The 26,198-nt window shown below is 41.7% G+C and overlaps 1 protein-coding gene and 1 long non-coding RNA gene across 3 annotated transcripts; one reads left to right on the top strand and one right to left on the bottom strand.

Moving 5' to 3' along the window:
* Positions 1-883: 883 nt before the first annotated feature.
* Positions 884-17,291, bottom strand: LOC126074949 (uncharacterized). 2 transcript variants are annotated; one of them, XR_007517071.1, is made up of 5 exons: positions 17,185-17,291; positions 6,605-16,036; positions 6,156-6,202; positions 5,359-5,404; positions 884-4,566 (listed from the first exon to the last, which is right to left on the bottom strand). It is a non-coding gene; the product is annotated as an uncharacterized LOC126074949 (long non-coding RNA). The 2 variants fall into 2 exon arrangements; XR_007517070.1 differs by lacking the exon at positions 17,185-17,291 and having other exon boundaries at positions 6,605-17,001.
* A 133-nt stretch (positions 17,292-17,424) lies between these two features.
* Positions 17,425-25,712, top strand: VIM (vimentin). Its single transcript, XM_049881908.1, has 9 exons — positions 17,425-18,143; positions 18,781-18,841; positions 21,284-21,379; positions 21,465-21,626; positions 22,262-22,387; positions 22,742-22,962; positions 23,782-23,825; positions 24,262-24,347; positions 25,352-25,712. Exons 1-9 carry the CDS (start codon positions 17,581-17,583, stop codon positions 25,391-25,393), a joined length of 1,401 nt encoding a protein of 466 aa, XP_049737865.1. The 5' UTR covers positions 17,425-17,580; the 3' UTR covers positions 25,394-25,712.
* The last annotated feature ends 486 nt before the right edge of the window (positions 25,713-26,198 follow it).

Raw genomic sequence — 26,198 nt, 5'->3', positions numbered from 1 at the left:
CAAAAAATGGTATGTCATTTTTATTTGCTCTTTCTTAACATTGAAGATGAATTATTATGTTTATTGGTCATCTGTAATTTTTTTTCTTTTGTGAATTTATTTGTGAGAGTCATCCTTTTTTTCTACTGGAGCAATATATGTTTCATATTGAATTTGCAAAATTTTGATTTTGTTGTATGTTACAAAAATTCTTCCATTTAATTAGTTCTATAATATTTTATGACATGTAAGTTTTTTTAATTTTTGGAAGTCAAATGTATTTTTCCTTTGTGATTTAGCCTTTTGCTTTTTAAGTTTGGGAAGTCCTGTACCTCCATAATATGAGTTAAATTTGCTCATATATTCTTCTTTATGTTTCATTTTTTAAAATGTATTTTGATATACTGTATTATATTAGTTTCTTAGGGCTGATGTAACAAATGTCCACAAATTGTGTGGCTTAAAACAACAGAAATGTATTCTTTCACAGTTTTGGAAACTGCCACATCTTTCTCCCACAGGGCAGCCAGCAGATTCCAACCGCCAACTTTTCAGTTAGCAGCTTATTTCTTAACCACCACGCCACCAGGGCTCCTACAATACTTGCATGTATAAACCATATTCTCCTTTGTAGTTCTTTTAGGGATAGTTTGTAAAGTCAAAGTATCCCCCAAATAACTCTCATCGCTTTTGCCTTTAACGGAACATTAAAGTAGAAATTTTGACATAAGCATCCAAACAACAGAAACTATATTTCAAAATAAAATATAAGAGCATAATGCAAAATTTTCAAAGGAAAGTCTCCAGAAATAGTTGCATAACTCCTGGAACCATTTACCCTTCTTGAGGATGTAAAAGATTTGGGGATTACTGAAGATGGAGAGAAGTTTCGAAGCGAGTTGTCAGTGTATGTAGACTGACCTTCCAGGGAGATCTGTGGGGGTTGTTTGTGCCTCACCTCAATCCTAGGGCAAGGAGCTTCAAAAGGACACCCAGAGGCGTCTTAAATGCTAACAAGCGGCTATCTATGAAACATCAATTGGTCTCAACCCACCCAGATCAAAGGAGAATGAAGAACACCAAGGTCACACGATAACTATGAGCCCAAGAGACAGAAAGGGCCACATGAACCAGAGACTTACATCATCCTGAGACCAGAAGAACTAGATGGTGCCCGGCCACAACCGATGACTGCCCTGACAGGGAGCACAACGGAGAACCCCTGAGGGAGCAGGAGATCAGTGGGATGCAGACCCCAAATTCTCATAAAAAGACCAGACTTAATGGTCTGACTGAGACTAGAGGAATCCCGGTGGTCATGGTCCCCAAACCTTCTGTTGGCCCAGGACAGGAGCCATTCCCGAAGACAACTCATCAGACACGGAAGGGACTGGACAATGGGTTGGAGAGAGATGTTGATGAAGAGTGAGCTACTTGTATCAGTTGAACACTTGAGACTGTGTTGGCATCTCCTGTCTGGAGGGGGGATGGGAGGATAGGGAGAGTTGGAAGCTGGCAAAATTGTCACGAAAGGAGAGACTAGAAGGGCTGACTCATTAGGGGGAGAGCAAATGGGAGTATGGAGTAAGGTGTATATAAACTTATATGTGACAGTCTGACCTGATTTGTAAACGTTTACTTGAAGCTCAATAAAAGTTAAAAAAAGGACACCCAGAGAGTTTAAAATTGTATCCATATTACCTCTTTACGTGCCCTGGTGGTGCAGTGGTTCAGCACTTGGCAGCTAACCAAAAGGTCAGCTGTTCAAACCCATCAGCCACTCCATCAGAGTCTGCTTCCATAAAGATTACAGTCTTGGAAACCCTATGGAGCAGTTCTACCCTGTCCTATAGGGTCGCTATGAGTCAGAATTGACTCAGAGGCAATGGGTTATTACCTCCTTTGGAGATCTTGGGTGATGCAAACAGTTAACTTGCTCCATTTGAAAGACTGGAGGTTCAAGGCCACTCAGAGGCTCCTTGGAAGAAATGCCCAGCAATCTACTTCTGAAAAATTAACCTTTGAAAACCCTATAGAGCACAATTCTACTCTGACACACATGGGGTCACCATGAGTCAAAGTTGACTCCACCACATCTGGCTTATTGAACCCCCTGGTTTATACTGTTTAAGGGCTCACCTGCAAGAAAGAAGGTGCCATAGAGAAAAGAATCGAGGGGTGTACCACTGAATGACTCGTAGGGCCTAGGCAAGCAGTCAGACAGAAGCTGGAAGACAAATGCATTTCTGCACATCATGGGAGCTTTAGGAGAGACATCTTCAATAATGAGAAGTCCCCAAAGAAGCACCCACTAGAAAAAGGGCCAGTTTTAAATATACACCAAATCCAGAGGTATAAACACTAAAAACCAACAAATAAGAACCTTCTTACCTCTCCCACCTCTTCTTCCTCTATGAACTCTAACTCTAGAATGGCCAAAAACCTTAGCAAGATCAGGAAGGAGGAAGAGGAGTATCTAAGTTGGGGATGTCTAGATCAAACACTCCCATTTTCCAGGGCTCCTTGCCTCCAGCACAATCAGCTACAGGAGGGAAGACATTTAACTTTAAAGATAGATTGGAATTTGGATTATTACATGGATATGAACATGATAAAATGCTATAATAAATTTTCTCATTAGAAGCAATCAGGAAAGTGATTTTATTAACAGTGACCAGAGAAGTCAAGGGAATTGCTTGAATTTTCATTTATAAAATAAGCAGGCCATTTATTGTCTTCTTAATCTCCCCTGCCCTTGACTTTCAGAAGTAGGTCCCTTTCTTCCTTCTTCATGCTATAGTTTAATAATAATAACAAAATAATAATAATATTACTACTAATAACCCACATGACTCTGTGCCAGGCACTCCACTATGCGTTTTATATACATTTCTCATTTGATCTTCATGCAACTCTGTATTATTAAAAACCCATAAATCCATTGCTGTTGAGTTGATTCTTACGTGAAGCTTACCCAAGTTTGCACAATCAGTTAAGCCAGGTAGCCTGGCTCCAGGGTTTCCCATCTTGCCATGAAAGAATGAATGAAATGCAGTCTCCCAGTTCAAAGGATTAAAAAAAAAATCAGACTTGCTTTCTTTAATAAGACATATAAGAATCTCCCCCATTTCATGAGAAAATTGAAACATTCCACTGAAGGGAGCATTAGTAGTAAAGTAAACAAAGCTATTTTTTTGTAATCATAAAATCTGCTGATGTACACACTTATTCCAAACTCCTGGATGATGTGACTTTGTCAACAATCACAAAGCTTTCTCAATGCAGACATTAAATAACAACAAAGATTGTAATGCTTGACCTTTAAAAAGTTCATTTTCATATTTTAATTTCATTCTCCCAAGTGAGTAGGTATCTTTAATACAAGGCTTTGAATGGTTCATTCTGGTTCAAACTCCTACTGAGAATTTGCATTTCTAACAAGTTCCCTCCTGAGAATTTGCATTTCCACCCCCCAGATATACTGAATCAGAGTCTACATTTCAACAAGAGTGCCAGGTGATTCTTATGTATAACTCCCTGGGAACTGGCAGAAATGCAAATTCTCAGCATGGAACTTGTTAGAAATGCAAATTCTCAGCAAGGGTTCAAACCAGTATGAAACCAGTTTGAAGCCCTGCTTTAATACTGTATTTTTTTTAAAGAGGAAACTAAGATCAAATGTTTTCTAAAAATGTGATTTGTTTAAAAGTAAACAGCTAATACATGACAGAAAAAACCAAACCGGTTGCCATCAAGTTGATTCTAACTCATAGCAACCCTATAGGAAAGATTAGAACTGCCCATGGAGTTTCCAAGGAGCAGCTGGTGGATTTGAACTGCTGATATTTTGGTTAGCAGCCTGAGCTCTTAACCACTGCACTACCAGGGCTTCAATAAAAAAAAAAAAAAAGACAAAGCCAGGGCTAAAGCGGGTATATAGGTTTCCTAGGACAGCCATAACGAAATAACACAAACTTGGTGGCTTATAAGAGCAGAAATTTATTGTCTCACAATTCTGGAGGCTCGGAGTCTAAGATCAGAGTGTCGGCCGTGGTGATTCCTTCTGAGGTTTTCAGGGTGAATCTGCTCCATGTCTCTCTCCTAGCTTCTGGCAGTTCCAGGTGTGCCTTGGCTTGCAGCTTCACACGGCATCTTTCCTTCCTCTGTGTCTCTATCTTCTCCTCTTTCATAAGGACACAGTCCTATCAGAGTAGGGCCCACCCCACTCCAGTGTGACCTGATGTTAGCCTAATCTGAGCACATCTTCATAGACACATTCGCAGGTATAGGAGTTAGGACTTCAACGTATCTTTTGGGGGGACAAAATTCAATCCATAACATGGGGCGTATATTAAAAGGAAGTAGAAATAATCAACCCATTTTTGTATCAATTTCTAAACATGTCTTTATCATCAATGTTTAATCATTCTTCTCCCTTATGCTTCATATTTCTCAGTAATTCTGATGCTTCACAGATCCTCTTAAACATACTGTATCCTTCACATCATACCAGTGAGGTAATTCATGAAGAGCAATAACGCGTATGGTTTTCAGATGTAGGAGCTGAGGCCTCAGTTGGCCAAGTCACTGGAATACAAGAATACAGGATTTTAGAAATCTAGGTTGAATTTATGTCCTAATATGGAAAGGCATGCCTTTCTCACTAGGAAAATATTCTAGAATTTCAGAATCAAGCCAATATTTTTCACAGTAATCTAGTCATCTGGATTGCCTTCTCTAAGAAAGCAAAGGTTCATGTAAGCAATTAGTCCTGCTTTAACTTCCAGCTTCTTAACTTCCTTTTTTTGAATTACAAAAGTAAAAGCATTCTTTTCTCTCTTTCTATTCTTCATTCTCTCATAAACAAAGACATATCAACCGCCACGCTCCCTTACAACTGTACTTTTCATAGTCTAAACCAAAAAAAACCAAACCCAGTGCCGTCAGGTCGATTCCGACTCATAGTGACCCTATAGGACAGAGTAGAACTGCCCCATAGAGTTTCCAAGGAGCGCCTGGCGGATTCGAACTGCCGACCCTTTGGTTAGCAGCCGTAGCACTTAACCACTACACCACCAGGGTTTCCTTTTATGGCCTATATGGCTACAGATACTGACAGGGCAGTGGTTCTCAAACTTGAGCATTCTTTAGAATCACCTGGAAGGCTTGTTAAAACACAGAATACTGGGCCCCACCTCCAGAGCTTCTGATTCAGTCAATGTGAAGTGGGGACCAGATGTTCGCATTTATAGCAAGTTCCCAGGTGATGCTTATGCTTCTAGTAGAGGGACCCTACTTTGAGAACCACTGCAGCAGTACTTCCTCCACATGTTCCCTTAAAGTATCCCCACAGAAAAGAGTTCAGCTGCCAACACTCACAGATCGACTCATGGTGCTCAGTGCCTTGGCCTCACATTGAAGGCTTCTAGGAAAAAAAAAATAGGATGGTTGTCATGACTAATTGTCTTTTTCAAGCTTTTCCAGGCACAAAATTAAAAACAGAAAAGGACTAAATTGAAAGCAAAATGAAACAGCTAACGTTAACAGCATCTAAACACTGAGATTTATGGTATGGTTCCTGGAGTTACAGGAGCCCTGGTGGTACAGTGGTTAAAGTGCTCAGCGGCGACCCAAAAGGTCAGTGGTTTGAACCTACCAGCTGTTCTATGGGAGAACTACATGGCAGTCTGCTTCCGTAAAGATTCACAACCTCGGAAACCCTATGGGGACAGTTCTACTCTGTCCTACAAGGTAGCTGTGAGTTGGAATCGGCTCCATGGCAGTGAGTCCTGGAGTTAGGACAAAAGATGTAATAGCAATTCAGGTGAGCCCTGCCTGGGCTGACCACACTGACACCTGGTACCACTGAGGCTATGAGCAAAACCTTGAGCCCATGCCCAGGTGCTCCGGTTCCAACCTCAAAGCCAGCTCAGATATTTGGCCTCTAGTTTTATTTATCAATAGTAAATTCTTCCACATAGTTCTCCAAACACATTATCAACCCATAACACTTTTAACTAAATAACTTTTCCTAAAAATTCTTTATTATTTTTTATACAGGAAAAAAATCAATCATCAAAAAACAACTGCTATTGGAATACCAAGCAGGCAGACTGAAAATTTAGAGAGAAGCTGATGAAGAAATTTCCTTAGGACTCTTTTATTTTTGTACTTACCATCCCCAGACAACTTCTACTGGAGGTTCTAATTTCATTTTTCATCACTACAGGTGAAAAAACAAAGCATTTTATATTAAGGCATAAAGTACTTCAGTATTCTATTTTGATTATCCAAACATGTGACTAGTATTTTAAATAAAAACCAAAAAACCAAAGCCACTGCCATCAAGTCGATTCCGACTCATAGCGACCCTATAGGACAGAGTAGAACTGCCCCATAGAGCTTCTAAGGAGTGACTGGTGGCTTCCAACTGCCAACCTTTTGGTTAGCAGCCATAGCTCTTAACCACTACGCCACCAAGCTTTCCATATTTTAAATAGCACTGTTATATCAAATAACAAAAAGTAACTGCTGAGAATCATTAATTTATCAGAAATAACATTTCTGCTTAGAAAATAAGCTTAGTTCTACCTTTAATATATCGATGTATTGCAGAACTACTGACCTTTTACTTTGATCCCCAGGAGTCCATTACATTTCAGAATATGGGCTAGCCAATGGATTATACACTACCAAGTAATAAACCTATGCCATCCAAACGCAGTTTTTTTCCTGCTTCAGACCAGAGAAAAGGAAAGCAGAGGCAAAACGGTAAGGTCACTGAATACAGAGATTTTGAAACAAGTCATACTGTATGAACATGAGTCACTAAATGACTTCCTTAGTGACCAAAGTTGCCTAAGTAACAAAGATTTCTTACTATGCAAAGAAGTACATGGTCAGTGTGTTGGTTTTCAAACCCACTAGTCATTTCCTTCACTTAATTGCTAACTGCTCTTCCTGGCTGCAGTTTGGGGCCTGTGTTTTATGCAGTAACCCAGCAACTAGTACTTAGGATATATTTTGTCAAGGAAAACAGGGCGGTAAACTTCCCCTCTGAGTGGATTTCAGAGTAAAAGCAAAGCTTATTTCACCAAGGCACCCTGACTTTTTTGTTGTTCTTAGGTACTGCTGAGTTGATTCCAACTCATAGTGACCCCACGTAATAGAGCAGAAGGGCCCCATGGGGCTTTCAAGGCTGTAATGTTTATGGGAGGAGATCGTCAGGTCTTTCTCCTTTGAAGCTGCTGGTTGAGTTTGAACCATCAATCTTCCAGTTAGCAGCCAAGGCATCATGAACTGTTAAACTAGATCTCAGTGTGGCAACCCAATTACACTGGAGTTAGATACAAAACTGATTTAATAGAGAAGAGAGAAGTAGATTAGGCAGTCACTTGAGTGCAAGGGAGGTGCATTGTTCACTTCTGTGTCCCCCCCACCTAGTCTAGAGCCTGGCACACAGCAGAGCTCAAAAAACATTGACTGAATGGAGGATCACTGTTTCTCTCCAGAATAATCTGAATCACTAAGTAATAATGCCACTACTGACTTAGGATTTCATCAGGCTTTTAACACATGTGTGCATTATTTTCCCCTTATATCTCTGCAATGAGATGGTGATATCTGTTGTTCTTTGCCCTGTATGTATGTGAAGTACTTTAAGAATACTCTGCTTTAAACTAAAGCTGCTCTTGATGAGAATTATTTAGGAAACACTGAAATAATTAATCAATGAGATTAGTATCGCACGAAAAATTTTAAAAACTGGATAGTAAGTTCATATGTGTTTTCAGTCATGTTGCTTTGGGTTGGCTTAGAGAATCCTACTTGCCACGGGTCATGGATTGAATTGTGTCCACCCAAAATCTGTCAACTTAGCTGAGTCCCAATATTGTGCAATTGTCTACAATTTTACATGATTTCCCTATGTGTTGTAAATCCTATTGCTATGATGTAATAAGACGGATTAGCGGCAATTACATTGATGAGGTTTACAAGATTAGGTAGTGTCTTAAGCCAATCTCTTTGAGATATAAAAGAGAGAAGCAAGAAGGGAGACGGGGAGGCCTCATACCACCAAGAAAGCAGTGGCAGGAGCAGAGCACATCCTTTGGACCTGAGGTCCCTGCGGTAAGATGCTCCCAGACCAAAGGATAACTGATAGTGAGGACCTACCTCCAGAGCCGACAGAGAAAGAGAAAGCTTACCCCTGGAGCCAGTGCCCTGAATTTGGACTTGTAGCCTACTAGACTGTGAGAGAATAAATTTCTCTTTGTTAAACGCGTCCACTCGTGGTGTTTCTGTTACAGCAGCACTAGATGACTAAGATACCATGTAACTCACTGAACCTCATTTCACACAGCTCTTCTATTATGCTTGGGTTGCACAATATTAGCACCCTGAAGGACTAAAACATTAATAAATCTCCTTAATGTTCTAATTATTAGAGAGTAAGCACAGGGAGAAGAAGTCACTCTTATTTACAGAGACAAAGTGTCCCAAAAATGTGGTCCATTTCTTTCTTTTCCACTAGCAAATGAGGTTAAGCATTTTTATTCTTTTAGTTGCACGCAAGAGTCATATGCCATAACTATCAATTCATTCTGGTAGATTGAGTCAGAATTAAGAAATGAGATCTCCCACAGAAAACCCCTAAAAATGTCCACAGAATTCTTGATGAATCATTAAGGACACTGTATTCTCAAAATGGATCCTGTTACTAAATCAGAACAGGAAAAAATTAGTCCAAAGTGATAGACCGACACCATGAAAAGAATGCCAAAGAGACTTGGGGATGGCACCAATAGTAGTACAAAAACATCACGTCATGTCAGGTACCATTGTACAATGAGGTTTTAGAGTGTGGGTCCTAGAGCCAGAAGGTCTAGGTTCAAATCTCAGATCTGCCACTTCCTGGCTGAGTGAGCACGGGTAAGTTACTTAGCTTTTCCATGCCTCAGTTTCTTCACATGTCAAATAGAGCTGTTGCAAGCATTAAGTTAACACATGTCAAGTACTTGGGCATACAACAGGCACTCAATAGATGTAAATTATCATCATGACATTCCAATTGCCATTAGCTCTCCTATCTGGGCCAAATTCCAATTCTAGCAATGATATTAAAGTGTGCTTGGTTATCATTGCTGAGAGTTCACTAACCAAGGACTGTGCAAACCAATCCAGTTAGCAAAAAAATACAAGAAACCAAAAAAAAAGAAACACCAACCCAGATCTAGCCATGCAAACATCCTACACTGAATTCTCACATCTAACCTCCTAAAGTTTTTGAGATGACATATGAATAAATTATATTTCATCAGAAAAATATTTTATAACTTATGTTATGAAGAAATATGCATTTAATGTATATTGAGCTCCAGTTCCATAATTTTTTTTTTTTTTTGGTCATTCCACATATCCATGAGTCATGTTAGAGGGCTTATTTCTAGTATTTAACTAATTAAAAATCCAAGATCTTACTCAGTGCTTTAGAAATCTTAGTAGAATTACAAAGAACTGCCAATCCCTTTATTCTGCTACGGTTAACTCAGAATGGTCTGTCTTTACTTATTTCTTGTGATTTTAATAGATTTTCGTAATCCTCTTGCCTTGCATAGTTTTACCATTATGCCATTTTATATTTCCTTGCTTTTACCACACAACTTTATTTAGTGTTACTTTGCATTATGTGTTTATTTTTTTCTAGTACTCTGTTTTCCACCAAAGTTTGATGGGATATATTTCAAACTGTGAGTTTATCAGACACATTCAGAAACAAACTTAATATCCAGGGTCCTGAAGAAAATCATTTTCACTGGCTAAATGAACGCAATGTAACAAAGCTGAAGCATCTTCAAATTCGTGGATTTAATAATCTGTTTTGATTAGAATGAAGGTCTTTTATTTTTCCCAAATATACTAGGAAAAGATTTGGCTATATACATAATTGACATTCCCTTTCTAACTTCGCATATTAATACAAACACAAATCAGAAATTACTTATTGCAATTTCTACCACTCTTTATAAGAAAACACTGCTATTAAACAAAGTTATTATTAGGAGATCCAGTACCTAAATACCCCCAGGAAAAAAAATCTCCCAGCACTTGGGAACTAGATGACCTCCTCCAAACAAGCAGAATAAATGCCCAGAATACCGTGCACTTGATAAACACTCTAGCAATGACCTTTCTTCTTTAGCCTAAAAAATGGTAACAACCTTATAGGCCAATGGGAAATCCCTGCTTGCTTTCTTGTGGGAGTCTGACTCAGTACTAACAAAAAGGTGACAATGTTACTTAGGTCTCTTTAGAATGGGATCTGCTTTATATAACTGGGTTAGTTTTTTTGTATCTAAAGAGCCAATACTGAAAACCTAGCCTCACTTCTTTGTCTAACATGAAGTGGAGGTTGTTTGGACTAGGGTTTCCCACCAGGTGTTAGTTAACAACTTTTTTTTTCCTCCTACGTACTTACTACCTTCTCTTTCCTTAGTCATAGATTATTAATTGGACCTCAATGAAGTTGTAAATTATATATAGCTCACCGGGAACTGTAATCTGTTTTTCTTTCCCCCTGAAAAAATACCTGAAGACATTTCTAGGAATGTATCTTAAAGTTTCCTTTTTCTCTGAACTTTTTAACACTTTTAGAGGATACTGAAGAAGTCTTTGATGTTACACAGAAACCAGACTAACACATTAACACATTTATAAGAAACAATATAAGACCATCAACATTAGCTATTCCTTTAAGTGAAGAAATTAGATGTACTGTAGAAGGTGATGGTGCGTGATTTCACTTATATCTAACCTTCTTCATGACCCTTTATTTTCTATAACTGGAGAAGGGAAGATATTTCCAGGTAAGGGGATCTGAATTAATCATCTTTTATCTCAAATCGATTTTCCACCTAAGTATCATATTTCTATCTATACCTGGAATGCTCAATTTGACTAGCTTGTCCTGCCCCTAACTGTACAGTCTAAAAATCAACCCCCTTCATCATCACTCTATCTCCAATGTCAGGCTCCCACTGCCACTCACCTGATCTGCTGCAAACAGCCCTCAATTCAGTATCCCTGATTCATCTTCCACAACATGCCAGAACGATCTTCCTAAAACATGGCTACAAGCATGTCTTTCTCCTAATGGAAAATCACAGTGAATTCCTACTGCCCACCATGTTAATTATAAAATCCTCTCCCTGGCATTTAGACCTCTCCAACGCATGGCCCTATATCAGCTTTCCATTTCATTTCTCCCCAACAACTACTCCATAAGCCAGTCAAAATGGAATACTTCCTGTTCCCTAAATGTTCCCAGTACTCCGTCATCTATACACTTTTTGCTTATACTGTTTCATCAGCTTAGAACATCCTTTCTCTCTACCATCGTAAGCTGTGAAAATCATACCCATTCCTCAAGTACCACCTTTGCTAAATACATCTTCTTATCTCCCTCAATGGATATGATCATTCCTTTATCTAACCCTTGGGCATGAATGAAATATGCATTGATTTCTCCATCACAGCACTCACTCCCCACATTCTGCTTTGTCTTTTAGCTCTTTATGTGCTTCCCAGTCCTTTAAAAAAGGCTATGAGCTCCCTGGTAGGCCTGAAAAGTTTCTTACTTACCTGTGTACCCTATGAAGCACTGCACGCAGAACAGAAAATGAATACACCTATCTGTTGAACAGAATCTGAAGAATGCCCTGAAGGTGGGAACAATGTGGTACGCTTCTAGAACAGAGAGGAGCTTAGGGCTTCGTTGACATCGTGCATGATGGGGAGCCACGGAAAACGAGGATGGATATGTATACTTAGAATGATGTTATCAAAAGCCATAGCTTCGCAATGAACCTCAACCTCTGATGAGCCTCTGCAGCAAAATTTCTGTTTCCTTCATAGTCTTTATTACAACTTGTTTGTTCCTTGAGTATCATCTCTCTGTATCATACACTCACGTGCAAACTAAATTCTACGTTCCAAGAAGACATGGATTATGCCTGTCTTGTTCCCCAGGCTCAGTGTCCAGCAGGAGTGCCTCGTGCATGATAAATATTCAATAAATACGTATTAAGTAAATGAATGAACGTTGTGGATCATAATACCTTGTAAAAATTGAATGCAGTAACATATGTAAAGTGACTAGGAGAATGCTTAAACATAATAAACCAAAAAACCACACTAGATGCCATTGAGTTGATTCCAACTCAAAACAACCCAAGCACAGAGTAGAACTGTGCTCCATAGGGTTCTCACGGCTCTGACCTTTTGGAAAGGTCACCAGGACTTTCTTTCAAGGCATGTCTGGGTGGGTTTGAACAACCAACCTTTCAGTTAGCAACCAACCACATTAATCATTTGTACCACCCAGGGACTCCATTTAATAAGCTGCAGTAAATATCAGCCCTCCCTACTTTCTCACCTTTGATGAACTACTCATCATTAATTCATACATTCGACAAATGTGCCAAGTTTTTCTTAGGCCATCCCTCATATTCCATTCAACAGGTAAGTGTTTCAATTTTCTGTTCCGCCTGCAGTGCTTCATAGAATATTCAGATAAGTAAGAAGCTTTTCAGGGCTACCAGGGAGATCTTAGCCTTGTAAAAGAATTGGGAAGTACAGAAAGTGGCATTCTACCACCACTGGAGATAGAATGGTGGACAAAACAGAGAAAAATCCCTACCCTAACGGAGCTTACATTCTAGTGATGGACTGAGTGATGCACTTTGGTTCATTAGGGCATCTTGAGAAAGCCATTTTCAAAAAAAAAGGGGAGGGGAGCCAGCTCTGAGAGATACACACTGGTGAGGGAAGTGATACCCTGGAGGAGGGGGAGCCAATTGCATTACTGCAGGGATGAAATATGGAATGGCTTGGATGTGAGTGACAGCAGCATAACAGTGGATACAGGAAGCAATGGGACATGTATCATATCATGATACTCTTTGGATCTGACCAATATAGTATAAGGAAGTGGCAAGATGATGAAAGTTTCTAATCTTGGTGGTTTGCTGAGTTGCCCTTAATAGATAGGGAAGTTGGGAGGGGAAGCTGCTCTGGTTGGTGGGTTTTAGGGTGTGAGATGAGCTCAGTTAAATTTTGGATCTAATACTTCTGAACAGGTAGAAAGGAATCTAGGTGAAAATGTTTAAGTCACAGATGAAAGTCCAGATTTCGAGCTCAGGTGAAAATGAAACCCCCTTCTTATCCAACCATTATGGATCATTGCTACATCATCTGCATGACACAAAACATTATATTCTGAGTGTCTGCCAAACTCTGCTAAGAATCTTCTCTTACCCAGAAAAATCTGTATTAATCATTCTGGAACACAGTAGCCCCCTAATTAGTATTTGTGAATTGAATTGGTTGAGAGTAAGGAAAATTTAGTCATTAAGGACAGGAGAAAATACAGGCATTTAGAGTCAGAAAGGCCTCAGTTCAAATGTTTGTTCCCTTTCTCCCCTTTCTTGCCCCCTTACTAATTACACGACCATAAGTTATTAACCTGAGTCTTAGACTTACCTGTAAAATGGATGACCAAATCTATCTTGCAGGATGCTGAGAGAGCATTAAACTAAATATATATGTACAAAGTGACAGTCATTCAGTAGGCACAAAAATTAAAGCAGCTATTATATTATTTGGAGCTCTGGTGATGTAGTGGTTAGGAGCTCAGGCTGCTGACCAAAGGTCAGCAGTTTGATTCCTTGGAAGCCCTGTGGAACAATTCTACTCTGTCCTATAGGGTCGCTATGAGTTGGAATCCACTCAGTGGCAATAGGTTTTTTGGTTTATTATAATACTTATTATCTTTATCACCATGCCTTTTAGGTTTTGCCAAATTTTTCACCATGTCATTTCATCCACCGTCTCGCTTCTATCATTTCATCAGACAATCCTGCTAGAAGTTGTCCTCGTGGCCTGGCGGCCTGTGAGCCAGATTCCCTAAAGCTTCCACAGGACACTAAGCTCCTCTTCGCATGGCTGGCTGGTCAGTCAGTGCAGATCACCCAATTCAGCTGACATCACCACAGCTTGCAAATCCCCAAATCACTGTTAGTACTTTAGACTTAGACTGGGTAATGTTTACGCCTGGCTTACACAGTGTACCACTGGGGCCTCATTTATACACAACTTGTATCATGCAATGTATAAAGCAGCTTCATAGCCCAGCCTTTAAAAATACTTCTGAGGTAGGTTTTCATAGCCATCAAAAAATAAATATGAAAACTGAGAAAACTATGCTTACATACTGTTTACTTCCAAAAGGTAACTAAAAACAGAGGTAGAATATAGGAGGATTAGTTACCATACGTGAGGATGTTAGTTCAGATATGTATTTCCCTCATTGATGACTATCACTCATTGTTTTAGGCACTGTGCTAGGCACAGTATATTTCGTCTAAGAATGAATTTAATTCTTTCCAAAGTTTCACGTATACTACATGAATGAGTAAAAAAGTTTTTGCAACCTTCACCTCTCTATAGTTCATCTGCAAATGATGAAAAATTTCTAATAAGATGGAAAATATGTATATAATATATATTTGTTGTTGTTAGCTGCTGTCCAGTCAGCCCCCGATTCATTGTGACTCATGCCAATGTGATCAGACCATTGTGATCCCCAGGGTTTTCACTGGCTGAGTTTTTCAGAAGTAGATCACCAGGCTTTTTTTCCAAGTCTGTCTTAGTCTGGAAGCACCACCGAAACCTGTTCAGCGTCACAGCAACATTCAAAACCTCCAGTGGCAGGTAGGTGGTGGTCGTGCATGAGTTACATTGGCCAGGAAATGAACCCATGTCTCCTACAGGAAAGGTGAGTATTTAATCACTGAACCACAACTGGTCCTCATAATAATATACACATACGTATATACACACACATAATATACATACACACACACACATATGGCAAGTGAGCACACCAGCTGTGGCAAGAGAGTAGCCTAGCACAGCCCTGAGAATACAGAATGGGGACAGCAGTGGAAGGAGAAGGGACACCCCTCAGATTACCAGGAACACCAGGGCCCATCCCAGAGGCAGTCACCACAGCCCTGAGGAACGAGTTGTGGGCACAGACAGGGCACACTGCCACACCACACGAGAGCTTTGCCCTCATTTTCTGTAGTGAGTCAGTCAGCAAGCATCCCTTGACAGCGCCAGCCACCACATTGCCCCGGGATCAGCATTTTATGTAGGAGTAAGGCCCACCCTTTCTCCCCCCTCCACCATAGAGAGATTGCTTTTCTCATCCTAAGGGTTCCAGGCAACCTCACAATGGCGACATTTGCTGAGCAGAGGCTTGAATAAAGGGCTCTCAGAGAGCAAGATGGGAACGTGAAGCACAGGCTCCTCTGCCAGGCATGGAGTCCCAGGAATGCTCTTTGGGAGTGACCCCAGCCTCCCAGCGAATGAGGGAATAAAAGAAAGCCACAGTAGGAGTGCTGTGCAGGAAAGGGTCCTCGGCTGGACTTTGGCACTGCCATTTGCCAGAGCTAACTGAAATGAGGTAAACAAAATATTGCCTAGAAGAAGCATAGAATAAACCCCTTCATTTGGCTCCAAACCGTTCTTCTTAAATGCCAGGTAACCTTCAGTATTCCCCTCCCCCCACACACACACAAAGAGAGAAAACTTTCCTTTTTTCCCCTACCTATAGCAATATAACCAAGGTGTTTCTATTTTTACAGTGGTTCTGAAATTAATCTTTTCAGTACTCCCTAAGTATCATAAGTACTCAAGAAAATGTCGATTTTTTAAATTGCTACTTAATCACAAGAAGACTGGTTCCCCTTTCCTCCCTTCATCTCCTTTGGGTGGTAACTATTCTGTGTTTCACTAATATTGAAACAATAGCCCCTTGAGTTGAGTTATTTACCTAGAAAGCTTAAGGTGATGGAATCTCTCCATGTCATGGACCACAGCTTTATCTCTCTCACTCCAAGACCAAAGGCACAAATCCTCTTCTTGACAACAGACCACAAGAATTGGTGACATTTCTCAGACAAGTCCTCAGAATTCTGCACTGCGCAGCTCTGTCCTAAAATTAACACATAAATCTATTTTCCTCAAACATTCTGTCATTTGAGTTACATAACTGCCTTTCATTTGATCTCATTAATCAAATTGGGGGTTTAAAGCAACACCTAATTACTTCTGTAATTGGCTCAGATTATACCGTTAATGACTTCTACTACAGCAGAAAAAAGCAGTGATCTCTCAATTTGATTCTGAAACTATGTACGCCGAATTTCCTCTTTTACCCAGAACCTGCAGATCATTTTAAAAGTCGGGTGTGGTTTCATAGGGGGAGGGGGAAGAGTGAGAGGAGGCTGGAGTGAAGGGTGGGAGGGAACTTTTTAAGTAAAGCTATCACCAACTGCCCGGAGACCCGCAGTTGGCGACTCTCCAAGGTCTGCGGAAAGTTCCTTCTAAAAAGTGCGCACATTGGAACAAAATCACGATTTGGCGACTTCTTAAAAATAAAGGGTGCTCTTGGCTCCCCCACGGCTGGACCGTACACATCAAAGCGACCGCCGAGCTCTAAGTGGGGTAAGATTTAGAACAAAACACTGAGCGTGGGGCCCGCGGAGACTTAAGTCAACCTCGTCTAACGGTTTCCCTCGAACTGCTAGGCCCCCTAAACCTCTACCGGCCAGCAGGGCGCAGTGAGTCACCCTCAGTGACTCACAGACCCCGCCCCTCTTCCCTGGGCTTGTCTCGGCCACCGCCTCAGCCCCGGCCGTCCGAAGCCGGACGGAGTCCGTTAAGTCCCTGCACAGTACCCTCAAGACAAGACGAAGAAAAAAGACGAGGGTCCTAATTGTCCCCCCTTTCGAAGCGGGCAGCGCGCGAGGCTCCACAGGCCCAAGTCCTGCGTTCTCCGCTGCGCGCGACCCCACCCCACGCTCCAATTTCAGGCGCTCTTTGTTTCTTTCTCGCCGCCTCTGGATATGCTCGATCCTTTACTCCCCCTCTTCCTGCTCCTTTAGCCGAGGGTCTCTCCCCCCACCGGCTCCCAGTCTGCGCAGCCCTGTGTCCCAGCGCCCACCGCGCACCCCTCCCACCAGTGCGCCTCCTCCCACGTTCCTTTGGCGTGGTCCCCAGGACCCTTCTTATCCAGCCCGGGGCGCCTTCCCCAACCACCGCGCGACCCCCGCCTTTTTCGGCACCCAGGGGTGAGCAGACCTCCGGCAATTACGAGGAAAGCCCCCAAAGTCCTAGCCAAACTTAGCAAGTAACGGGACCGTGCCCAGTCCGGTGCTGCCAGGAGCCGGGAGGAGAAAGGCTTGAGGGCGCCCCCGCCCCAAACCCCCGCCCACTCCCCCCTCTTCTCGCCAGGTCCCCATTGGCTGGCGCGCTTCGCGGCTTGGATGGCAGTGGGAGGGGACCCTCTTTCCTAGCCGGGTTATAAAAACAGCGCCCTTGGCAGGGTCCCGTCCTCTGCCACTCTCGCTCCCGGGTCCCCGCGCCAGAGACGCAGGAGTGCTCCCACCGCACACCCACCGCGCCCTTGCTCGCCTCTCCTCCCGGAGCCAGTCCGCACAGCTGCAGCCGCCCAGCCCACCGCCACCCTCCGCAGCCATGTCCACCAGGTCCGTGTCCTCATCCTCCTACCGCCGGATGTTCGGCGGCCCCGGCACCGCAAGCCGGCCCAGCTCCAACCGGAGCTTCGTGACCACGTCCACCCGCACCTACAGCCTGGGCAGCGCGCTGCGGCCCAGCACCAGTCGCAGCCTCTATACCTCGTCCCCGGGCGGCGTGTTCGCCACGCGCTCCTCGGCTGTGCGCCTGCGGAGCAGCGTGCCCGGCGTGCGACTGCTGCAGGACTCGGTGGACTTCTCGCTGGCCGACGCCATCAACACTGAGTTCAAGAACACCCGTACCAACGAGAAGGTGGAGCTGCAGGAGCTCAATGACCGATTCGCCAACTACATCGACAAGGTGCGTTTCCTGGAGCAGCAGAACAAGATCCTGCTAGCCGAGCTCGAGCAGCTCAAAGGCCAGGGTAAGTCGCGCCTGGGAGACCTGTACGAGGAGGAGATGCGGGAGCTGCGTCGGCAGGTGGATCAGCTCACCAACGACAAGGCCCGCGTGGAGGTGGAGCGCGACAACCTGGCCGAGGACATCACGCGTCTCCGGGAGAAGTAAGGAGGAGCCCGGGCCACTTACGGGGGTTGGGGGGCGACGTCCGGGCAGGGCCGCGGGAAGAAGGGGGAGGGGAACGACGCCCTCCGAGGGGCTGCCACGCCCTTGGGGCGGTGGCGGCACGGGATTCCTAAACTCAGACCTTGCAGCTAGCATTTCCCCTTTGCACGCACTCATTGCCCAAGAACGCTCCGTTTCAGGCAACGGATTTCATAAAACTAAAAAAAAAAAAAAAAACCCACTTTGAAATTAAAGGCACTTGATAAAGATGAGAGTGGTTCGTCCAAACTTTTAAGAAAGTTTCCTGGCCCCTCCTGGCGGGCTGCCAGTAATGGGGCCGGAAGGAGGGAGGAGAGGATAGCTGTGGAGAACGCGAGACAAAGGATGGCCGTCTCCTCTGGGGCGGGAGTGGTGGCGTTTGCTTTGCAGGTCCTAGTGGCGACTGTGATTGCTTTTTCATGCTGCGGCCGAGGTCCCGCTAAAACTTGCCGAGGGCTGCAGTTCTACAAGGGCTGCAGTCGCTGGCTGCCGGCAGAGGCGGCTGTTGTCTCGTGGCGCAGCGACGTGGTGGTTGGGTGCGGCCGCCCTCCCCTGGCGGTTTCCCAGTTCCCCTTGGTTAATATGCAACTGTTTCAGGTTGCAGGAGGAGATGCTGCAGAGAGAGGAAGCCGAGAGCACCCTGCAATCTTTCAGACAGGTTTGTAGACTTCCTTCCCCTTCGTCGGCAGCGGAACCACCCAACCAACCCACTGGCGATTCTAAAAGTTACTTAGAACTTAAGTCCAAAGAGTGCAGAAGTTCACGTCTGTGCATACAGCCCCCTAGTGGTAGAAAGACCACAAATTGGAGCTTTTCCAGCTAAAAACCTTTGAGGGCTTTACCCTTTCTTTAGGACATAAATAAAGTCTTTAACTTTTTACTTTGTTTCAAGATTTTTTTCAAGGAAATAAAGACATTTCTTTCTTTCTTTTTTTTTTTTTTTTTGGGAACGCACTGACATTGTGATTTTGAACAGTTACAGTTTGATTTAGATTGTGGCTTGCTAAAGTTGGCCAACTTTTACAAGGCCACAAAAAGCGCAATTTATGCCCTGTAGTTTAAAAAGTAAAAGGTGTCGGAAGATGAGAAACTTAGTTTGACTGGCATGAAGCCAACAAGTTTCCTTTCTTTGCCAGTTCTATTGTGGCGGTAAAGTTAGGTGGAAGTATCGCTATGCACAACTATTTTGTGATCTAATAAGGGTGAAAAGGAGCCATCTGTCCTCTTGGCTGAAGGCTATTAATGGTTTCTATGGGATTCACTATGGAATGTAGATACAGACATTCTGCAAATGTGGTGGCTTTGGACGGAAATAATAGGAGTCTTTGTGTTCCCAGAGAAGCTTTGCAACAGGCTACATTCTTATTGAATATGTAATGATGTAAGCGCAGTTCTAATTGGACACAAGTATTTGCTAACATCGTGATCTCCGTTATCTAATACCTGGCCCAGCTTGTGAAGTATGTGATGTGAAAAGTTTTTAAAGCTACAGTCATACATCAGATTTTGAAAGGCCGTTATTGGCTTCTTATATTCTTTAGCACTGCCCACAAAAATAAAGAAGAAACCTAAGGCTGATGAATACAATTTTAAGTAAAGGATTTTTTTTTTCTCCAATGTTATAGTGGAAGGAATTTTAGCTTAAAATTAAAACCAAGACGATTTCCCAGCACAGTTTATTCTCCTGAACACTTACTGGAATTGGCTGTACAAGCACTCTAAGATGAATAGCCTAGGATGATATTTTGAAACTGAAATACATTTGCCAAATTAATTTCAGTGCACAGCAATGTGTGGTATTCATTGTAGTCATTGAGCATTTATGACCATACCTGTAATGTCTGCAGAGTACTGAGTTAATATAAAGTAATATTAATATAAAAGTTCCCCTCTTTAGGGAATAAGTAAAATTTCTCACATTCTCTTCAGTGGAGTGTCACATAGAGCATTTTGTAGAGGTTAGTAAAATATCGTTTATATCTGTTTTCGAGATTAACAGCAAGCTAAAATGAAATTGTTTCCAAGTTGGATCTTTTTGCTGTCACCCATTCTTCATTCACTTTTCCATGAAAGTGATACAAGTGTCTCAGTATTTTAAGACAATAAGGCTATAAGTTGTATTCCAAATATAACTGCCTACAAGTTAAGGTATATAAAATCCTCATGGAATCCCTTGGGAGAAATAAAATCTTAGTTTCAAGAGTGTGCACTTTGATTTAGAATGTAGCGGTTTGCAAACATTGGAGACCGAGGAGAGCAAGATCAGCAAGAATTCTTCACATGGTTTCATTATATACAAGTGTTTTCACCAGTCATTCTGAAAAAAGCTGAGTAACTGACTTGACCGGGGCGAGTAAAGAGGATGGGCACACCGTTATAGGATGAGTCAAGGGAGTTTCAGGACAAAAAATCCACCAGAGAAAGCAAAGCGAATACAGTTCAGAGTTCCAGGCATTTTCCTTACTTGCTTGAGCTGTATATTTGCAGGTGCGTACCCTGAACTTCGCTATGAGATTGCTACTTGATATATATCCAGCTTTGTAACGTGGAGCCAAATGAATAGATGGTTCCAAAGGATAATTTTCAGAAGATTTGAGTAGAAAAAAAGACAGCTTAGGTATACACTGAAATTTAAGAAGCAGGAGTTCCTGTTCCACATGTATTCACATATGCATGAGGGTTTGTCACCTGGCAACTCCTGTCGTGCTATTCTATGACGTTAAACACAGACACATATCTTAAAAAATGTTGTTGCCTTGATTTTTTTAATTAGCAAAAATTTAAAGTATTACTGGTAAAATCTAAATTCCCGGATAATTGAGCGCAGTTTACCCTGATGACATGTATTTATTTTGAAATTGTCTATTAGCCAACCTTGAGTACAACAGACCAGGTCACAATACAAATTTATTAACAGAGAAGAAAGCATAGTATAACACTAGAGCATTTACAAACTCATGCAAGGGTCATAGAATTTATCAAAACCATTTCTATAGGGAATGACCTAGGTAAATATGACTAATTAAAAATGAATGGATATGTGATGTAAGCTATAGACTTTAGCTTTCTCTATATCCTATCTTTACCCTTTTTAAAATAGGATGTCGACAATGCTTCTTTGGCGCGTCTTGACCTTGAACGTAAAGTGGAATCCTTGCAAGAAGAGATTGCCTTTTTGAAGAAACTGCACGATGAGGTAAGTGGAATAACTTTTAGTGATGAATGCAGGTGAAGCTGCTCCCATCCTTGGCAAGGCTGACCTGCGTCTGTTCTTTCTTCAGGAAATCCAGGAGCTGCAGGCCCAGATTCAAGAACAGCACGTCCAAATTGATGTGGATGTCTCTAAGCCTGACCTCACGGCTGCCCTGCGTGACGTGCGTCAGCAGTATGAAAGTGTGGCTGCCAAGAATCTTCAGGAGGCTGAAGAATGGTACAAGTCTAAGGTATGAAGCAAGTCAGTATGGCTAGAACCAAAGAAAGGCTTTTGTTCCAAAAATACCATACCTGTCTTAGATTCCTAAATATCATTTAGCTCCAGTCAAAAAGCTGACTAACTTCTTGGTCAGATTTTGCCTTGTTGCTATAGCCTCCCCACCCATACTGCCTCGTTCAGAATAGCAAACTACCTTTCCACTAAACTTCTTTCACCTTTCTTCAAAGTCAACCCCAACACATACCCTTGGCCTCCACCCTTTTCTGATGGGGCAACGTGATGATAGATCCTGCTTCAGAATTTCAATGTCAGCATTCCACTGACATTTTAAAACAGAAATTTAGACAGATTCTGTAAGACATTGCGATTTGTACTTAGAGTATAAACTTTGGTTTGTATCATGCCTTATTTGTTTATTTATCGTCTTAAGCTTTCTGATTTTTCCAGGAAAGTTGGACGCTTCCAAAAGAATCTTTGAGAATTTCTGTACAAGTCATTTAACATCCACTAGGTCACAAATGATAGAACTCCAAGTATTCAGACATAAAAAATCAGAATTACGGTTTATTTTCCTGAGACTCAAAGTATTTGACTCTTGGTCACGTATCCTGAACTTCATTCTACGTTCTCATTTCTTCCTGACAGTTTGCTGATCTTTCTGAGGCTGCGAACCGGAACAATGATGCCCTGCGCCAGGCGAAGCAGGAGGCTAACGAGTACCGGAGACAGGTCCAGTCCCTCACCTGCGAAGTGGATGCTCTTAAAGGAACTGTAAGTACTACACTGCAGTAACAGAGAAAAATTAACCAACTTGGACCCACTCAATTGACAAAGCCAATGGTAATATCGGAACAAAGCTTCAAGTGAAGAAAATTTTATGTTTTCATCCAAAGAAGATGAGTCATCAGGATAGATTCAAAAAGCTGTAGATTGAAATCCACAGGTTTTAGCTGAAATATTTCATTGCTTGTAAAAGGAAAGGACTAGGTACCTGTATGCTCTACCCAGAAGTAGAGTACTTATCACTTGCCCCTATTGAAAATTATACAAATGGACTGTAAAGAATTCTGGGAATAGCCGGGTTTTCCCTGGGATAACATTGGAAGCCTTTCTCGCTTCTTGCAGAATGAATCTCTGGAGCGCCAGATGCGTGAAATGGAGGAGAACTTTGCTGTTGAAGCTGCTAACTACCAAGACACTATTGGCCGTCTGCAGGATGAGATTCAGAACATGAAGGAAGAGATGGCTCGTCACCTTCGTGAATATCAAGACCTGCTGAATGTTAAGATGGCCCTTGACATTGAGATTGCCACCTACAGGAAGCTGCTGGAAGGCGAGGAGAGCAGGTATAAAATACCAGTTTGCACATCTGGAGTCCCTGGCTGTTACCAAACAGTTAATGTGCTTGGCTGCTAACTGAAAGGTTAGAGGTTCAAGCCCATCCATAGGTGCCTTAGAAAAAAGGCCTGGGAGTCTACTTCTGAAAAACCAGCCACTGAAAACACTGTGGAGCACAGTTCTACTCTGACACATATGAGGTTGCCATGAGTTGGAATCAAATCAGTGACAACTGGTTTTGGTTATGTGTGAATTAATACGTACCATTTGCTAGGTATTGTGTTACCCTCTATAATACCTAGCAAATGGTAGGTATTAATTCACAGATAACATGCATTGTCTCATTTAATCCTTAGAATATTTATGCAAAGTAGATACTTTCCTGCAACATTGGGTTCAAACAGCAACCGTTGTGAAGGGTGGTGCAGGACCGGGCAGCGTTTTGTTCTGCTGTATGTAGATAGGGTTGCTGTGAGTTGGAACCGACTCCATGGCAACTAACGACAACAAGACAGTGTCCACTCTTTCTAAGTAGTTACTTAGAGCAAGTAATTTGCTCTAGTCAGAGTCAATCAGTAGTGGAGCTGGGATCTGAACCCAGAGCTGCCTGTCAAAGCCCACCCTCTTGCAGTACATACCCCTGAGGAGAAAATGCTTGGAGTCAAATCTTTTAAATGCTAATGAGTCCAGTCAATGAGTAAATGCAAATCTCTAACTTAACAATTACTCAAGTAAATTTTCTTATTTGATTAAAACAAACAATGCAAACATTTGTCCTGGTTCAAGTTATTTTCAAAAATTTTACTGTTTTCCTTCATCTTTTGTAGGATTTCTCTGCCTCTTCCAAACTTTTCTTCCCTGAATCTGCGGGGTAAGCATGTATTTTCCCTTATGAAAAATTACAGCAGCTTGTCGGCATTTCGTTTATGAGAAAGACTTGTTCTGTATGATATCTGAAAAACACAAGGACAAATTCTATTAAAACTCTCTAGATTTTTTTAAACCTCTAATTTCCAAACCCAGGCACTGTTTTACACTCTGTGTTTCAACTGAAATTTAAACTCCATTGAATTCTTCCTGATGGTGCACACACGGAAGCACTGTGTCTCGTCCTAATGCTACCAGGCTCTTGACTTTCAAATAAGTCATAGTCTTCAGAATTCTTTGGAAGTATTTTTAGAATTATTTTGCAGCACTTTAAAGAAGCACTTTAAAAATTGCAAAAGATCATGATTCTTTGAATAAAAGAGTTACTTGTTTTATTCACATTTTATTTTTACTCATTTTTGTCCTGTTTCTTTATGTAGAAACCAATCTGGATTCACTCCCTCTGGTTGACACCCACTCAAAAAGGACACTCCTGATTAAGACAGTTGAAACTAGAGATGGACAGGTTGGTATCTTTTAAATAAAAAGTGGAATAATCTTGGACGGGAATTAATATCCATTTAAATCAATATTTCTGTATCTCAGATATAATTAGCTAATTTGGGAGCTTTCAGTATCACTCATGCCTGCTCAAAAAATACCACACCTCTTCTTCCAGCAGTGGGGCCCTGGTGATGCAATGGTTAAGAGCTTGGCTGCCAACCAAAAGGCTGGCAGTTCGAACCCACCAAGCTGCTCCTTGGAAACCCTATGGGGCGGTTCTACTCTGTCCTATAGGGTTGCTACGAGCCTTAATCAACTTGATAGCAATGGGTGCTCCCCCTCGCCGCCCCCAGCGACACTGCATGTAGCCAACTAGTTATTTGGCTCCGAGATGGCAGTCTTCCTGAAGTCCAGAATGAGGGCTTTTGCTGTGGTGCTTAGTTTACAATGGGATTAAAGGTTCCTTAAGTTACATCCCAGAATAGCTTCATTAGACTGCTTCAGTGTCAGGAATGTCTTAATCCTGGACACATGGCTTTCCCTTTCTGACAGTCACCTAAACATTCCTATGCCCTTCTCTGTAGTACAAGGATTGGCTATATGTCAATTGATTTTTTGTTACCGCTCTACTGTAGTAAAGCAATGGTTGAGATTTATTTTTAATCTTTATTGAATCTTTACTTGTCCATAAATTTAGCCCATGTTGCTACACATTTTCATGTCTTAACTGCTTTTAAACTGTTGCATCTGATTTTTAAAACATCATTCAGAAGCAGAGTTTTTTTTAAGTATTTTTTTAGGAGTCGTAACATTCCGTTGAATACTTAGTTTGCCTATAGGTGAGGAGCACCTTGCACATGTATCTGTCCCTTCAAGCTGTAAACCTTGCCATACAGAACTAATATAACCTTCCAACTTTCACAATAAACGATATATATTTAGTAGGATTTCTTTTCAGGCTTTATGGGATAATTTAATCTTCAGCATATAGTGTTATATTTGATTTGAGTTTTATTGTTTCAACAGGTTATCAACGAAACTTCTCAGCATCATGATGACCTTGAGTGAAAATTGCGCACACTCAGTGTAGCGATATATTACCAGCAAGAATAAAAACGAAATCCATATCTTAAAGAAACAGCTTTCAAGTGCCTTTCTGCAGTTTTTCAGGAGCGCAAGATAGATTTGGAATAGGACTAAGCTCTAGTTCTTAAAAACCAACATTCCTAAAAGAGTTAGAAAAAAAGTTTACAACGTAATCTAGTTTACGAAGAAGTCTTGTGCTAGAATACTTTTTTAAAAGTATTTTGAATACCATTAAAACTGCTTTTTTCCAGCAAGTATCTGACCAACTTGTTTCTGCTTCAATAAATCTTTGGAAAAACTCTTTCGCTGTGTCATTTGTTTCATAATACTAAAAAACCAAAACCAAACCCATTGCCATGGAGTTGATTCCAACTCATAGTGACCTTATAGGACAGGAGTAGAACTGCCCCACGGAATTTCTGTAGGGTTGCTGTGAGCAGAATTAACTCGACGACAGTGTGTTATTTTTTTTCTTTCTTTCTTTTATTCTTATTTATTGTGTTTTAAATGAAAGTTTACAAATCAAGTCAGCCTCTCATATGAAAACTTATACATGCCTTGCTATGTACTCTTAGCTGCCCTCCCCCTAATGAAACATCACACTTCTGCTCTCCACCCTGTATTCCCCGTGTCTGTTCAACCAGCTCCTGTCCCCTTCTACCTTCTTATCTTGCCTCCAGACAGGAGTTGCCCACATAGTCTTCACGAGTCTACTTGAGCCAAGAGCTTACTCCTCACCAGTATTATTTTCTGTCTTTATAGTCCAGTCCAATCCCTGTCTGAAGAG

The sequence above is a fragment of the Elephas maximus genome, chromosome 4 (assembly GCF_024166365.1).
Source record: "Elephas maximus indicus isolate mEleMax1 chromosome 4, mEleMax1 primary haplotype, whole genome shotgun sequence".
NCBI lineage: Eukaryota > Metazoa > Chordata > Mammalia > Proboscidea > Elephantidae > Elephas > Elephas maximus.
This window is presented reverse-complemented; position numbering and strand designations above follow the sequence as displayed.

Excerpts from the sequence above, each read along its gene's own strand:
- VIM (XM_049881908.1), top strand. The coding sequence starts at position 17,581 with ATGTCCACCAGGTCCGTGTCCTCATCCTCCTACCGCCGGATGTTCGGC. Across the intron at positions 18,144-18,780 it reads ATCACGCGTCTCCGGGAGAA|GTTGCAGGAGGAGATGCTGC; the intron begins GTAAGGAGGAGC and ends CAACTGTTTCAG. Across the intron at positions 24,348-25,351 it reads TTGAAACTAGAGATGGACAG|GTTATCAACGAAACTTCTCA; the intron begins GTTGGTATCTTT and ends TTGTTTCAACAG.